This window comes from Vombatus ursinus, unplaced genomic scaffold, assembly GCF_900497805.2.
Source record: "Vombatus ursinus unplaced genomic scaffold, bare-nosed wombat genome assembly UNPS02012958.1, whole genome shotgun sequence".
Taxonomy (NCBI): Eukaryota; Metazoa; Chordata; class Mammalia; order Diprotodontia; family Vombatidae; genus Vombatus; species Vombatus ursinus.
The window spans coordinates 460,569-476,377 of NW_020952736.1; the positions used below are offsets into that span (position 1 = coordinate 460,569).

At 52.4% G+C, this 15,809-nt stretch overlaps 3 protein-coding genes across 11 annotated transcripts in view; 2 read left to right on the forward strand and 1 right to left on the reverse strand.

The window, feature by feature from the left end:
* The window catches only part of ATF7 (activating transcription factor 7), a 93,790-nt gene extending 88,654 nt beyond the window's left edge, over nt 1–5,136 (forward strand). For 6 of the 7 annotated variants that reach the window (XM_027858347.1, XM_027858353.1, XM_027858352.1 and 3 more), the window contains one exon: nt 393–5,136. In XM_027858347.1, coding sequence (XP_027714148.1) covers nt 393–613 — 221 coding nt within the window. In that variant the 3' untranslated portion in view covers nt 614–5,136. The remainder of the gene's footprint in view (nt 1–392) is intronic. The other variant, XM_027858351.1, reaches the window with a different exon arrangement.
* A 2,179-nt stretch (nt 5,137–7,315) lies between these two features.
* Nucleotides 7,316–8,315, forward strand: NPFF (neuropeptide FF-amide peptide precursor). Its single transcript, XM_027858355.1, has 3 exons — nt 7,316–7,595; nt 7,877–7,998; nt 8,117–8,315. The coding sequence occupies exons 1-3, from the start codon at nt 7,341–7,343 to the stop codon at nt 8,232–8,234; spliced, it is 495 nt and encodes a 164-aa protein (XP_027714156.1). The 5' UTR covers nt 7,316–7,340; the 3' UTR covers nt 8,235–8,315.
* A 286-nt stretch (nt 8,316–8,601) lies between these two features.
* On the reverse strand, nt 8,602–14,867 carry TARBP2 (TARBP2, RISC loading complex RNA binding subunit). Of its 3 annotated transcripts, none has more exons than XM_027858324.1 (8): nt 14,741–14,867; nt 13,890–14,089; nt 13,202–13,304; nt 10,981–11,053; nt 10,414–10,531; nt 9,816–9,943; nt 9,183–9,375; nt 8,602–9,063 (listed from the first exon to the last, which is right to left on the reverse strand). In XM_027858324.1, the coding sequence occupies exons 1-8, from the start codon at nt 14,791–14,793 to the stop codon at nt 8,906–8,908; spliced, it is 1,026 nt and encodes a 341-aa protein (XP_027714125.1). In that variant the 5' UTR covers nt 14,794–14,867; the 3' UTR covers nt 8,602–8,905. The 3 variants fall into 3 exon arrangements, with proteins under 3 accessions (XP_027714125.1, XP_027714126.1, XP_027714127.1); XM_027858325.1 differs by having other exon boundaries at nt 13,920–14,089; nt 14,741–14,866; XM_027858326.1 differs by having other exon boundaries at nt 13,890–14,084; nt 14,741–14,826.
* Between the last annotated feature and the right edge of the window lie 942 nt (nt 14,868–15,809).

The window sequence follows — 15,809 nt, forward strand, 5'->3', positions numbered from 1 at the left end:
TTGAACTTAGGTCAGCTTGACTTCAGGTCCATCGCTCTCTCCACCCACCGCACCACCAGCTGCCTGGGTGGGAATAGAGATTAGATAAGCTTGACTAGAACAGAGCATTCATATTGGTCTGTACCCTGTTTATATTTTCCCAGCACCACTCCAGCTAAGGATAGGAAGCATGGAATGCACTCTTCTTAGATGGTAACAGAGACCCAGTGAAGAAGTGTTTTGGGCATTCAGAATCACACCCCAGGCAGTGGCATATTTGTTTCTCCTCCTATTAGACTTTTCATTTTCTGTGACCTCTTTGGGCCGGCGGGGGAGACGCTAGCCCTGTCTGTCTCCCTGGTCTGTTCTAATTTCAGTTCTTTTCTTTTCCTCCTTCCCTCCTTTCCTCCTAGCAGAAAGCCCCAAGGAGAGCTCAGAGCCCACGGGTTCCCCAGCCCCAGTGATCCAGCACAGCTCAGCAACAGCTGCTAGCAATGGCCTCAGTGTCCGCTCTGCCGCCGAAGCCGTTGCCACGTCAGTCCTCACTCAGATGGCCAGCCAAAGGACAGAACTGAACATGCCCATACAGTCGCATGTGATCATGACCCCACAGTCGCAGTCTGCGGGCAGATGATGCCTCCTCCAGTGGAGAGGTCCTTGGCCAGAGCTCGCCCACCCAAAAGCTGAGAGAGACATCATACCTTCTCCTCCCACCTGCCTTGCACATGGGATGGCAGGGGGGGAAATTGTGTTTTAAGTGAGTAAAGGACAGTTATGGAGTTACTCTGTTCATCAACATGGGTCGTACACATCTGACCCGTGTACTCTGAGGGGCTTCCAGCCCCAAAGCATCAGATCACTCCCACCTAACACCCCAAGGTGATTTCTCATCCCCCTATTGCAAAAGGACTTCCTCAGTGGTGGAAATAACACCTCTCCAAGCCCCTGTAGTGTCCACATGCCCACCTGTTTAACACTAACATATCTGCCACCGGATTGGGAGAGTTTTTCTCTTCTCTTCTCTTCCCTTCTACCAAACTATAGCAGTCACCTTTTCAAGCCTAAGCAGCATGCTAACATCAGACTGCCAGAAGAACAAAGGGAGGGTCCAACTGGAGTGTGCTGTCCCATCCAGCTCCCTTCATGTGCCCATGCCCTCTCTGGATCAGCCTAGCTTGGTCCCCAAAAGCCACCAGCATTGTCCTCCCACCACCACCAGTTCAGATAGTTCTCTATTAAGAATCTTGGGTTGCCCAAATGGGCTTTCCTTTTCATCTCCCCACTAAGCCTTGGCAACCTCGTTTTGTGGCCTTAAATTGTTAGCTTTGCCTTGCAGGGGGAAGGGAGAGGATTCCAGAGCTGACTTCTTGTTTTCCCCCCATACCTCAGCTCATATTGTTGGGATATGATGGAGCCATATATGTCTACAGAAAATGCAATTTAAAATTTGTTCCACAAAGTCCTTAAGATACTAGCTTCTCTACCTTTTGCAGCAGTTAACTGGCCAAAGTGCACGTGCATGTCTGTATCTCTGCTGATTTCTCCCCCTCTCACTTTCTTCCTGTCCACACTATTTTCTCTAGCTCTCCTTCCATAAGTCTGCAGACAAAAGCAGCCCAACGCCAAGGTTGGTCGGTATGTTTACAGAAACCTGTGTTTCCTAAATTGTTTCTTAGTCCTTCCCCTTCTTTCAGCTTCACATGTCCAGCTAAATCTTTAACTCTGAAATACCCATCCTACTCAGCTTCTTCCTTCTCACTTCACCGCTGCCTTCCCTTATCAGGGGCCCAGAGTCCCAGGGCTCCTTTGGCCTGAGAGGCCGGGGCATGATATGGGTTTTCTTGGGTACAATGGAATGTTGTCTCAGGTGGGTACTTGGCTACTTAGGAAACCTCAGTCTTTCACGGGTAGGGTTAGATTGCAAGGAGGAATCCTCTCCCTACTCCCAGCCTCTTATGTGACTTCTGGTCTTCCCTGAACTAACTATGCAATATTGTCACAGGGCTAAAGGTGGCCATCCATGGGGAAGCCCTCCAGCTGCTGCTGTCTCCCTGAGTCACCAGAGCCCCCTGCCCCTCTCGCCCTCTGGAAGATGGGCTTAACTCCCGAAACAGCTGCCATGGAGAGTTAGGGTAACATTTTTCACTCCTTTCTCCCCAGATTACACATAAGCCAGGTCTCAATTCAGGGGCTGCAATGTGCCCTTTTTTGAACTTACCCAGATGTTTTTCAGGCCCAAAGCTGAGAAGGCCAACACATGGTATGGAGTCAATTTTCTCTTCCTCCTGGGGTCAAGGACCCTACAAAGTCCCTTCGATGACTCAGAAAGCTGCAGGTGTCACAGTTGCAGCCAGGAGATCAGTCATAGCCTCCGGCTCCGCATCTCTGCCGGCTTGGCCTTCTTCAGATACTCAAAGTCATAGCTCATTTTCAGCATCCCTTTGGCAAGTACTTTAGTGCTCTTTTTCCTACCTTGGAATTCTCTGTTTTGTTTTTCTTTTTTTAGCTTAGCACTGACAGCCATGCTGTGAAGCCTGGCTGTCTTTATGGCTCCTAAGGAGCTCCACAGACCCTGTCTGGTTCCCCACATCAAATGCTTTTAAAATTGAGGATCTTCCCAAGATCAGGTGTCTCTGTTCTGTAGTGCTGGCACCTCATTTTACCAAAGAAGAGGGTGTGGCTCCTGCCCTTCTGTCTCCATCTTGGAGGTTGGTTTGGGAGTATATTATTGACCCCCTTTAACTCCCCTTCCCCCAGGCCCAACCCCAAATCCTGGTGTGCCTATACTCTATAGCTCAAGAAAAGCATATGCAGAGTAGAGAACATCACAACTGTCTGCACCACTCGGGTTCTTTTTCTCCTTTTCTCACCCTCCTCCCAGAACCCACAGAGTGCCCCTCCACACAAGAGCCCCAAGAATGGGAATAGGAGAGGCAGCAGCTCTGACAGGACCAGAGTTGGTGAACACCTCAGCTGCATTAGAAAGCAAGACCAGCTGCTTACGCTAAAGTTTTCCTTTTAGCCTGCTGCGGCTTCACTTGGCTTGTTGCGACCACTGTCATCATCTTGCCAAGGGGAGCCTGAGATTGCCCCCAGGGTTCCATGACCATCAGGGAGAGGACGCCCAGACCCTGAGACCTGAGACAGTAGTTCTTAGCAGCTGTCCCAGAGAAGGGGCAGACGTCCCTAGCAGAATAGCTGTATGGAGGACAAGCCCCCACTTACCAAGCATAGCTCCTTAAAAACCACAGAGAGAAAGTGCCGAGCCATGGTGCCGCAACTCCCAAAGATACAACCTTCCTCTCCCCGTGAAAGGAGATTTTATTTGGAGGAAGAGAAGAGGCTTGGAGAGTTTCTCCCACCAGAAGAAGAATTAGGAATGCCCTAGACACCCTGTCCCTTGACTGTCATATTGACAATTCGAGTCTTAAGACTTGCAGCAGGAATGGCATCTGATTGTCTCCACTCTGCCTCATCTTCTGCCTGATTTGTGTCCCCAAAGATCACCTAACCACTAGGCTGTACCGTGGAGTGGGGTGGTGCCAGCTTCTCCAGCCCGCTCCTATCCTGTTCCTCATGAGCTCTCCCTCTTGGTTCCTCCTGTCAGCATTCACTACCAGCCATCTCAATGCCTCCCTACCCAAGGAGGGAACCCTTCCTCCCTCTACCCCATCCCAGCTCTCCAGACAGACAGACATCAGTTCCCTACTTCCACCCATACTGAATTCTTCTGGGGCATCAGAGTCCTATTCCTCCCAGCTCGACAATGAGAGATTCTTTTAAAACCCCTAAGACACAGGCCCTGCCGGGGAGCAACCTTATTTGGGTTTGCTCTAACCCCCCACTCCAACCTTGCAATGATTTTCTATTAATATTGTACATTGTATACACCGAATGGAAATAGTATCTTTGTTTTTTAACCTCATAACCTGACTGTTTAGAATTCAGTCTTCTGTATTGCGTACATATGCCTTTGTTGATGTGCTTCCTGCTTTCTTTGGACTTCTTTTGTGTCCAAGAAAATGTGAGGGAACTGGATGGGAAGCTGGAGAAAACTGCCCCACCCCAGGCCAGACCAGGGCTGGTTTCTTTTTTCTTTTTGGGGGGTTTTTGTTTTTATTTTTGAGATACTCTTCTCCAGCTTTTCTTCCTCTCTTCTCCCCCCTCCCCCAAACAAACTAGGAAGTTCAGTCCCCATGTCTACCTTGAGTCGATCTGTCATTCAGGCTTTTTGTTGACGATCCTGGCCCCAAAGTGGTGGAGAGGTGCTCACCACAGATTTGGGGAACAGGGGGCTGGAGAGGGGGGAAGCAGGGAAGGGTGGCCTGGTGCCTCATCAGTCACTTGCTATGAAAGAATACACTTTAAAGCGATGGTGAGAGAAGTGGCCAGGAACATGATACTTGGCATTCCCATAAGGGAAGTTTTACTCCTTTTTTGGTTTGTGTTAAATCCTAGTGGTGGTTTCTCAGCCCCTACCACTGTGACATTTTCACTCCGAAAGAAAAATCTTAAGGTAGAAGGTGGTTTGGGAAGATTGGTCTGTCCTCCCCCATCTCTAGCCCTTCCCCCAGTAGTGTTTAGTTAGGACCAGGTGTGCTATCCTGTATCTCCCCAGAACACAGAAAACAGCCTTTCAGTCTGGGGGCAAGGTAGAAAGTAGGGGAGCTTTAGTGCCTGCCATGAAGGAAAGAAATTGCAATGTCATGATGGTGGATCTCTCTAAAAGGAAACACTGCGTATCTAAAAACTATCTCCATACATCTGTATATCCTTGACATGTAACCATATCTTCCCATCTAACCCCCTCTCCCTAGACAGGGGGCTCTTCTCTGTTTCCAGGTTTCCCCTACCCTCAAAAGTGAGCTGCCAGGGGAGCGGGTTGTGCTGCCAGCTATTTTATTACCAAGAGATTTCTTCTTCCATTTTCCCTCCCCTCCGCTCCCTAAATCCGCATGACAGAAATACCCTGTGAGCAGGCTCTCACAAACTCCCAGGAAGGGGACGGGGCAAGGACTTCACTCTGCTCTTCCCAAGTTTCCTCTCCTTTGCCTCCTAGCTGTTTCCTCCTAGCCATTATCCCTCCCCCTCCTTCCCCCACATATATTGTGCCTTATTTAATGCTGCAAATATAACATTAAACTATTAACAAGAGAAGTGACTGTGTGTTCTGCTACTGCTTTATTAGCCAGGTAAAATCATTCAACTGTCCACCATGCTTTACTGCAACTGAAAAGCACCTTATATCCATGTTCTCTCATATCCTGTCCCCGAAGGGAGGAGAAGGGATTTTGTTCCTCAGTTTGCAGAGAAGGAAACAGTCCAGAGGAGGTAATTATTTGTGCAACCAAGAAAACAGCAGATGGCTAGAACTCAGATAGAGGCCCTCTTGTTTAAACAGAGTACCTCATGGACCCAATGAGATCATCCACTAAGCAGCCTCCCAGTCACCTGAACCACAAACCAGAGGAAGTAAGGGCTAAGGGGTAGTGTCCTCAAGTGCTTTCAGGGCCCATCTAATCACCCTGACTAGCCAGCCCCAAAGCTTTACCTTGGGTGCGAGCATCAAACTACGCTCAGCTCTCAGCGTGGTGAGGATGTTGAATACAGAAACAACCACAACCACAGACAAGGGCCAGCAGTTCTAACACAGTTAAGCGTTTAATAAGCACATACCATGTAGCAGTGGGCTAGGTGCTGGGCATACAAAGAAAGAACAATCGTTGCTCTCCAGGAGATGATGTTCTCTGGGGGAGACAGAATATTTCCAAATATATGGGGGGGGGGGGTTGAATCCTCACTCCTTGCGCTGTTTGACCCTGGACAAGTAACTATTGGTTATATTGGGCCTCAGACTCTTTATCTGTAAATGAAGGGATTGGACTAGATGGTCTTTTCTTGCTGTCAGCAACTTACAGCTTGTTACAGTGCAGGGTTGAGAGACACTTAGTGCCCAGGGAGATGAGAGAAAAAGAAAGGACTTCCTCCTAAACGTCTTCCTGTGTCCACCAGAGACCAGAATAAAAGGCAATGAGTTTTACATTGCAGCAGACAGGATCGAGGCATGATGCAAGAACCCACTCAGAGGACTTGAGTCACGAAGGAGTGCCACCGTCACTTAGGAATAGGAAAGGCCCTATGTTTCTGAGCCAGCCAGAGGTTCTTAACTAATCAGGACATCATAGCCAAGGACAGTCCCTGGAACCCTGGAACAGTCCCTAACTATCAAAGGGCTAGAGTTGTAAAGGCCTTGGAAAGAAAGAGGATTCCAACTTTCACATCTATCTATCTTTCAACCTTCCCCCTGAGTTGAATTCTATAAAAGTACTACATAAAATTTGTCAGGTTTCCCAATGGGCAATGGAAAGAAATATATGAGACCATCAAAGTCGAGATGTAGGCCATTCAATTAGCAAGATTAAGGATTAATAGATGGATGGTATCTACTAAATGTTTTTTAAAAGGGGGGGGTTGGATGGAGAGGGGACCAGAAAAGCCTCCAGTACACTGGGATTTACAGAAATGTCTGAGCAGGATTCACACAGGATGCAGAAAGGCATCGTACCCACCACGAGAGAGCTTGAGCAAGGAGCATCCGTGGCCCTGCAATGAGGAGCAGTAGCCACTGGGTGGCAGCAGTACTCCACCTGTGCTCGGAGGTGGGAAGCGGGAGTAGGTTAAGAAGCTCATTCCCCAAATTCTCTCCAACAGGGTACCCTATACAACAACTGGATCGACTGCATCCCCCAAATGCGGACGTCTCCTAAACCATACTTTCCCATGCACTGGCAATCCCAAGGCACTAGATTCCCTTGAAGGATTCTGTCACAGCCACAGGCCCAGAAGGGGATACAGTAGGGAGAAAAGCTGCCATTGGGGAGCGTAGGGCCCAGATCTTGTCTTCAGCCCCTCCTCCTCCTCCCCTCACGCGGGTCAGAGTGATGATTTAGGAGGAGTCCCCAGAAACCACCAGGTCATTAAATCCAGCCGCTTATCTTTAATCCAATCAAAATGGGGGGTGGGGGGGGCTCCCCACCAACCATGGTTAGAACTTTGTTCCCTGCCCCAGTGCTGCTCCCCCCTTTTCCAAATTAAACCCTCTATTCCTAGTCCTTGTAATGCAGGCTCCTCACCCCACTTCTCCCTAAATGCCTTCTGGAGGTGAGAGTATAGGGGGCGGGGAGCAAACAACCAGTCAGAGCTTTCCAACCTGTTGAGGAATGGCCAGACTTTGACAAAATGCCTGCAATTAATGAGTTTCTTAAGCTCTGGAGACAAGATTTAAGTGTTTAATAAAGTCAAGAGCTCCAGGCTTTAGGGCTGAGGGCCTGGGGCTGAGAGCTAGAAGTCCCAGGAGTGCCATGGGAAGGGATCCCAGGCGGCCCTTAATGGGGCTGAGCATTTCCGCTGCCAGCTCGGCGCCCCCCCCACCTCATCTTCGGGGGGACAACAGGTATAAGAGGCGGGTGGGGCAGACAAGCAGGAGAGGGAGAGAAGGCAACATGGATGCTGGCCGAGTGGCGGTGCTGCTGGTGCTGATGCTGATGCTGGTGGGCAGGGGCCAAGCTGAAGGACCAGAGAGCAGCAGGGACGGAGTTGGGGACCATCTTTTCATGGTAAGTGGACATCCATCAGTGCTGGCTTCCAGGACCAAGGGGCTTAAGGTCTGAATTCAAGTCTTCAATCTGCCAGTTCTCCCCAGCGTCCAGAGGCAGGGAGGGCATTCTCATTAAGATCACCTTCCCATTCCACCTGGGATCCAGCCCCGGCTCCTGACAAAGCCCCTTTTGTATGGGGCTCTCCCCAGCTCTCCCACATGAGTCAGCTTTTGTCAGCCCCAGCCCTCCCTCAGTCGCTGCTTCATCTGTCACAATCCCTGCTGCCCACTGGGCTGTAGGAGGAAGAGGACGGACCCCCCCATGGACAGGATGCCCAGACACCCACGGCTCTTCTGCGGTCCTTGCTACAAACCATGCAGAGACTGGGCCAGAGCCCAGCCTTTCTGTTCCAGCCCCAGAGGTGAGTCCAAAAGGGGACAGCTGGATAAATCAGGGGCTGGGGGTGGCAGGGAGAGGAGGGAAGGAAAGAAATGTGACAAGGAACACAGTTGGCTCGCTCAAGATGACTGTCTTCACAGGTTTGGCCGGGATGCCCAGAGGAGCCCCGGCAGACAGTGGCTGAGTCCCCAGGCTGGGGAGGGACCGAATCCTCTGTTCTGGAGCCTGGCTGCCCCACAACGCTTTGGGAAAAAGTGATGTTGCATTCAACAGACATGTTTTTGCATGCAAAGCCCACATACATGCCATCTGTCCTAATAAAAGCATCTTACTACCAGATGTATTGTCTCTGTCTGTGTCTGGTTTTGAAGGTTGGGAACTGTCCCCTTCCCCATTACCCCAACAGTAACCGCCTCTCTAGATTACTGCAGCCACCACGAGATGGGCTGATGACACCCCCACCCCCACCCCCACCCCCCCCCCAAACTTCTGAAAAGATGAAGTAAAAGAGAAGCAAGGCAAACAAGGAAAGGGGATAAAAAGGAAGTGGGGGGGGAACCATAAGCAAATAAAGACATCTCCCTCCCATCCTGCAGCCCTGGGAGAGACACAGACACCACCACCGTTAACAAACAAAGCAGTTGGAGAACCATGTTTATTCTGAGGAGACAAACAGGAGGGGCCTCTCCCCAATCACCCAATTTCATAAGTAACATGAACAGGAATTCAAGGAAAGGTGCAGGCCCACGCCCCAACCCCCCAGCCCCAGGCCTCAAGGCAGACAGAGTCTGTATCAGAGGTAGAAAAGGTACCTCTACCAGGCACCAGAGCTGGAAACCCAGCCCCTGAATCGCAGAGGGGCTGAGCCGGCAGTGGGTGCAGAGTGTAGACAGAGAGCCAACTGCGGCCAGGAGTCTGGCCAAGAGAACTCACTTGCCCCCAGCCATGATCTTGAGGTACTGCAGAGCGTGGCGGGCAGCCTCCCCCCGGGCAGCTTCCCGGGTGGGTGCTGAGCCATGGCACACTGTGGCTGGCTGTGTAGACAGTTCCACCAGGCACTGACAAAGCCCGCTCAAACTCAGCTCGTCTGAGGAAGGAGAGAGAGAAGGGAGGCAGAGAGGAACCACCCGCCCCATGCTGGTCCTCCCTGACTGCAAAATTCATCCCCCCCCCCCCAGCCCCCCCCCCTGAGCCCCTCCCCCATACCGATGTCCAGGTAGCTGACATGGAAGGCCTGTTCCTCAGAAAGCTCACTGAGGACGCTGCAACAGCCAGGGCCCAGGGAGCCCAGGGGGCAGCTTCGCAGGGACAGGATCTTCTCCCCAGCCGAATTGCGGAGAGAGTCCCAGGTGCAGCCTGGGCTGCGGCCGCGAAGGCTGTCCATTCGGGAGCCAATACCCTGACAGAGAGAGAGGAGCGTGTCGTCAAAGGGGACTTCTTCAGCCACTGGACCACTGTCCAACCCTCACAAGCTCGGTGACATCTTATTAGGCCCAGAGCAAGTCAGTAACCTTAGGCTTAAAATAGGGACAGCGCTCTCTGCACCACCTGTTGTGAGAAAAGTGGTGCTTCGCCCCTCTGTGTGCTCTGGTCTAATACAACATGCTGACACCGTTAGCGGTCAGAAGGGACACAGGACACCCGCCAAAGAGCATGACTAAACCCACACCAGGACCAGACGCTCCAATTCCCTCGCAAAGGGGAAACCAAGGGAGACAGACTGAATGATCTTGCTAAGGTCCCAGCGCTCCCTGTCTGACCCTGGGTGAGAGACAGGCAAAGGAGAGGGCTCAGCTGTCAGGCCCAGATTCCTACAGGGCCCAGGGGACGGACACTCACGATGGAGAAGTGGTCATCGTCAGGCTCAGCCTCAGGCCCATCCCTGGGGTCCAGGGGCACGGTGTGTACCCTCAGTAGCATCTTGGCCGCTGCATTGCGCTTGGCCAGTTTCTTGGAGGTACCACTGCCTGGGGGAACAGAGATGAGACTACTATCCTGGACTGCTATCCCCAGTCCTGCCAACATCTCCTATCCATGGGCTGCTGAGAGAGAGTGTGGATCCCAGGATGCCTCACACTGCATCATCTCTTCCTCCAAGATGGGCTGGATTATTGACAGGGATTAGAAAGGATGGTGAGGGGGAGGGCTAGCATCAACCCCATCTGCTCTCTCACCTCAGGCCTGGAGGCCCAGAGACCAAGAAAACGGGAAGGAGATCTGGGAAAGAAATGGGTGTGCTGAACAAGCTGGGGGAGAGCTGTTGGAACAGCAGTTAGGAGGTGAGAAAAAAAGGGAAGAATGGACAGGACAGTAGGAATGTCTGTGAGCTGGGGGGCTCTGAAGGCAGAAGGGGGTAAGAGGACAGAAGTTAGAGGCAGGGTCCTGAGAAGCACGAGTCCCCGTCCCTGGTCAAACACCCCCAACCCTCCTGAATCACCGATCTCGATGAAACGTTCCACCCGGCAGGTCATGGTAAATTCTTTTCGGTGCGCTGGGCCCGATTCCTGGGTCACTGTGTACTCAGGCAGCCGCCAGCCTTTCTGTACCACCAGCTCCTGGAGTTGGGGTGGAGGGAAGAGAGAAGACGGCATGATGATGCTGATAAAGAAGCTGCCCTTCCCTTGTGGGTACTACCATGCCCCTTGCCACACTCCCCAAGGGTCTGGGGTTCTAGGCCGGAGGGGAACCCAAAAGCTGGCACGCTGCCCCACGCCCCTCCCAAATCAGAGACTAACAACCTTGAAACACCAAAGTCAGGGTAATTTACCACCCCAATCCCAGTAACACAAAAAGAAGGGGGCAGCTAGGTGGCGCAGTGGCTAGAGCTGTGGCCTTGGAGTCAGGAGGACCTGAGTTCAAATCCAGCCTCAGACACATAACACTTACTAGTTGTGTGACTACTGAACAAGTCACTTAACCCCGATTGCCTCACCAAAAAGAAAAGGAAAAAAAAAAGAAGCTGATTGAGACCCAGGGGAGAGCAGAGGAAAGAAAAAGAACATACCTGTAAAGCCCCCACAGGGTTACATTCAGACTGCTGAGGAGAAACAGGGGCCTTGACCTCCACTGGGGGGCTCCTAGGACGGATATAAGTAGAGCTAAAGTCAGAGATAAGGCCTCACAAAATCTCAGAGATGGAATGGTCCTCCAAAGTCAGGCAGCCCAGGTAAAGGTTGATCCAGCCTCCGGTGCAGGAAAGCCCACCACGCCCCAAACCAGCCCATTCCTCTTCCGGAGAGCTCTCATTATTTGGAGGTTTTCCTTTCCATGGACCAGAAATCTATCTCTGCAACTTCCATGTCGTGCAGGCACCCTCTGGGGCCATGCAGAACAGGTCTATGTAACATCCTCCACCTTCCACATGACATCTTCTTTTTCCAGGCTAAATATCCCAGGTTCCTTCAGCCAATTCTCATCTACCACAGTCTGTAGACCCTACCCCAAGACTCAAATATCATCTGGCCTCCTTCCTCACATCTCCTCTCCATACCCCAATTTCAGCCTCTCTCAGCCCTAATGGGCAAGTCCTTCCAAACATCTGACCTTAGTCCCTCCCAGCTGCTGAAAACAGGCTTCCCCACCCTGAGAAACAGGGACGTACTAGCACATCATGAGTGAAGACACCTCTGCTCCCTGTGAAAAAGCTATTTTTAAGATCTATAGACTTTAGATTTGAGAATATGGAACATATTCTGACCAAAGAGAGGAGAGAGAAGGTCTGCGTGTTATCACTCATGGGCACCACTGTCCCAGGTCAAACATCTCTAGTCCCAAAGAGCAGAGCACGGAAATAGCCCATCTCTACAGGACACATGAAAATCTTCCTGCCCCCAACTCCACTTGCTGGTATCAGCTCCACTCCTCGTCCCCTCAAGGATCCCATCAACACCACTGGACGTCGCTATGAGACAAGGATAGACAGGACGGCTTCGTCTCAGTCTTAGCCTGCTGGAGCTGGAAAAGAGCTGGCCCAAGACAGGAGGGGAACCACTTTCCCCTCCCTTCATTCCTTGGAGCTCACGGCCACGGTGAGGTGGGAGGTGGAATGGGTACAGCAACAGGGGCGTCAGCAGACAGCAAGCAGTCTAAGGAAAGAAGAGAACTTCCCAAAGAGTAGGGGAACTCATTTTATCCACACCCTGCACTATCTTCTCAGGAGGAACCCCAAATTCCTTCCCTGCCCAAAAGAAGCCAAAGCCCTTTCTACCCAAAGAGCCAAAGGAGGTATTTAGAATTTTTGAGGTGTTTAGAATTCAGCATTTTTAGAAGTATTTAGACTGCTAGGATAAGAGGGAATACTGGACAGGGCAGGGGTTCCTATGGGAATCAACCTTCTCAAACAATTACCCTCCCTAAGGACCTCTGCTATAGGCAGCTGGGCGGTGCAGTGGATAGAGCACTGGGCCTGGAGTCAGAAAGACTCATTTTCTGTGTGATCCTGGATAACTCACTTAACCCTGTTTGTCTCAATTCCCTCACCTGTAAAATGAGCTGACGAAGGAAATGGCGAACCACTCTAGTATCTTTGTCAAGAAACCCCAAATGGGGCCTGAGGCTGAGCCTGACGATGACCACTTCTCCATTGTGAGTGTCCGTCCCCTGGGCCCTGTAGGAATCTGGGCCTGACAGCTGAGCCCTCTCCTTTGCCTCTGTCTCTCACCCAGGGTCAGACAGGGAGCGCTGGGACCTTAGCAAGATCATTCAGTCTGTCTCCCTTGGTTTCCCCTTTGCGGGGGAATTGGAGCGTCTGGTCCTGGTGTGGGTTTAGTCACACGTAGGCTTCCCCTGGCTCTTTGGCGGGTGTCCTGTGTCCCTTCTGACAGCTAACGGGTGTCAGCATGTTGTAATAGACCAGAGTAGGGAAGAGTCAGACACGACTAAAAACAACTAAAACAAGGCCCTCCATAGGAGCTCCACTCAGCCAACATGAATGACTACTTTTCTAAGACTCCTTCACTGTCTAAACAACAGGAAAAAAGTGTTTAGTTTGGAAGCTATTACCTATTAGACTAAGACCTCAAGTTTCAAGGCTAAATCAGAGTCTCAACATCGGGGCCACCACGCCCTATTAATGCCATGGGAGGCAACCCAGCTATTGGTAGATGGTATTCTGGCAGATGTATGGAGGAGATCAAACTGCATATTGTTGGCTCAAGTAGTAACTGGTGCTTGAATGGGTAGGGCAGCCTTCCAAAGGGCTCAAAGATTACTTGGACACACCTCACCTTCCATCTTCCAGAAATGGCTCCAACATGTTTCCTCCCTTCAAGTGCTTGAGGGCCACCTCAGCTGCTTTGTGCTTGGCAGCTTTCTTGCTGGGGCCCTGACCTGGGTAAGGGGCAGCAGGTTACACAAGAGCGAGAAAAACCCTCACTCCCATCCCCATCCCCATCCCCACCCCCATGCAGGACTAAAATCAAGCCATTCCAGAAAGACACTTCCCTGTGAGTGTCTGTTAATCGATCTGTTCTAGTATCTCCCAGTCTACTCTCAATCCTTCATATATACTTTTAAAAATCTTATTGATGCTTTTAAGAAATCTGTCATTTTCCAATGCCCTCCCCCCAACAGAACACTGTCTTATCTTAAAGAAGTATACTTAAACAAAGTAAGGTAATAACCATGTCTGACAGCATTCTGCCCTTTGGAGCTGTTTGGTCATTAGTTCTTCCCCCACCCCCATAACTAAAACCCACATTCTCTTGTTTTATCCTCAAGAGAAATGAATACTAGCTGATTTTCAGATACACCTGAGGTTCAGACACCCCGCCCCCAACACCTCCTCTCCCAGCTAAAGAATTCTAGTTGCCTGCCCCTTTCTAGAGTCCACTAAAATTCCTGTCCACCCCTAGCCTGGGAGGAAAGTAAAGGCCCCCCAAGGTGAAGACCTGTGGAGGTCCTGAGAACACGCACCCCTGGCCAGGGCACCCGACGCCCCCTCACCAGTGCAGCTGGTGTCACCGACGGTGACTCGGAAGGTGAAATTGGGCTGGTGGGCTTGGCCCTCGGCTTTGAGGAGGTCGTACACAGGAGTCTTCCCTATTCTGGTCCCATACTCCTGCAGAAGGCTGATTGGGGTCTTGCCAGGACTGGCCGCCAGCATTTGCTCTATACTAGGGGGAGGTACACAGACCTGCATCATGGCCCCTCTCAGCCCCCCACTGATGAACACTGCCAGCTGAGACCCAGGGGAAGAGGGGTGGGGTAGTTAGGGGGTCAGTGATATTGGGGTGGGGGGTTGGCAATTAGGGTCAGCTTCGTCCTTGGTCCTGAGGCCAGAGGATGCAACGAGGGGCATGATGACCGCAATCTGGGCACATTTGGGGAGTGAAGAAAGGGAACTTATGACCAATGCCCCAGAGTCTAGCATCCTTGTTTAGGGTAGGAGCTGTGTCCTTTGACCAAGTGCATGTTGGGAAACTCAGTGACCACAACCCTGGGGCATGCAAGAAACAAAGGGGGCCATTGTCTCGGTGCATTCTGGGAATCAAGCAAACACTGAAAGCTGGGTATACTCCACCAAGTGCATGGTGGGACGTTAGCAGTCACCACCGTGGTGCATGATGGGAACTGAGTAGCCAGTGCCGTGGTGGCTGCTGGGAATACCCCCTTCCCGTCCCGTGCCTAGGCTAAATACCTCTCCCCACCCCCAACCCCCAGCCCCAGCCTTCCAAGACCCGGTGCATGCTGGGTCTACGCGCTCCGCCTCCCTCCCGCACTGCGGCCTCCGCCCTGCAGGGGTCAGTGTGAGTCGGACAACTCACCTGGGGAGTCCGTAGCCTGTGATGATCCCGGAACCCTGCTCCTCCTCACTCATTCCCTCCTCCGTCCCTGCGGGCGCCACCGTGACTGCAGGCTCCGCGCGCCCCGAGCCGCCGCCGCCGCCACCAACGAGCATGGGCTGGGGCCGGGGCCGGAGCCGGGGCCGGGGGAAGGAGGTGGGGGACGTCGCGGGGCATGCCGGAATATGTAGTCCTCAATCCTCCCCATTCCATTGGCCTCCATGAAAAGCGAGGCCACCCGCCCCACAATTCTCCGGGGGAGTTAACCCACCCGGGTCGCAGTGGCTTCTGGGAAGAGTTGTCTTCCCCCCTCCCCAAACTCAATCACTATTTTGCCTTCCTCGGTGTGCGAGGAGGATTCTGTGAGCATGCGTGCTGGAGGATGAGGAGCGGGGCGGAGCCTGGAGAACTACAAGATCCAGAAGCCTCCTCGCAGTTGAACGATTTCCCCTTGAAGGGGTGGTGCCCAGCACGCGCCACGGGTACAGCCACGTCGATTGGCTCCGCTTGCCAACTCCCTCCGAGCGAGCTGCCTGCTATTGGCCCGCTCGGGGCTGAAGGGAAAAGGGAGAGGACCAGAGACTTGGGGAGCGGGTTTGAGGCACCGCGGAACATTGGGCGCTGTGGACTCTTTCCCGGGAGAGCCTGTGATTGGCTGGGGAACCCGCCCCCCCAGCGGGGAGCCCGGAGAAGCCGGCAGAACCCTGCAGTGTGCCGGGGTGTGGGGGTTTCCCGCTGGAAAAGGGAGGGGGAGCGGGGGCAGTGAGCGCTCCTAGGAATCCCCCGCGCCCCCCCCCCAGTTTACATAGTACGCACCCCACTCTTGCTTCGGTGCTCTGGGCCCCTGCCCTTGTTTTCGGTGCTTCATTCACCTGGCCTTGCCTGGGATAACTCCCGTGCACCGGGCGCCTCCGAGATCCCAGCACGAAGTAACCCTATCCCCTCCCGGTGGACCACCAGATTCCTCATGTTTCCTTTGTCCCCAGAAGTCTGAAAGAGAGGTGCCAATGCCAACAGGGCAAGGGAGAAGTCCCGCTTTCTCCCCATTCCC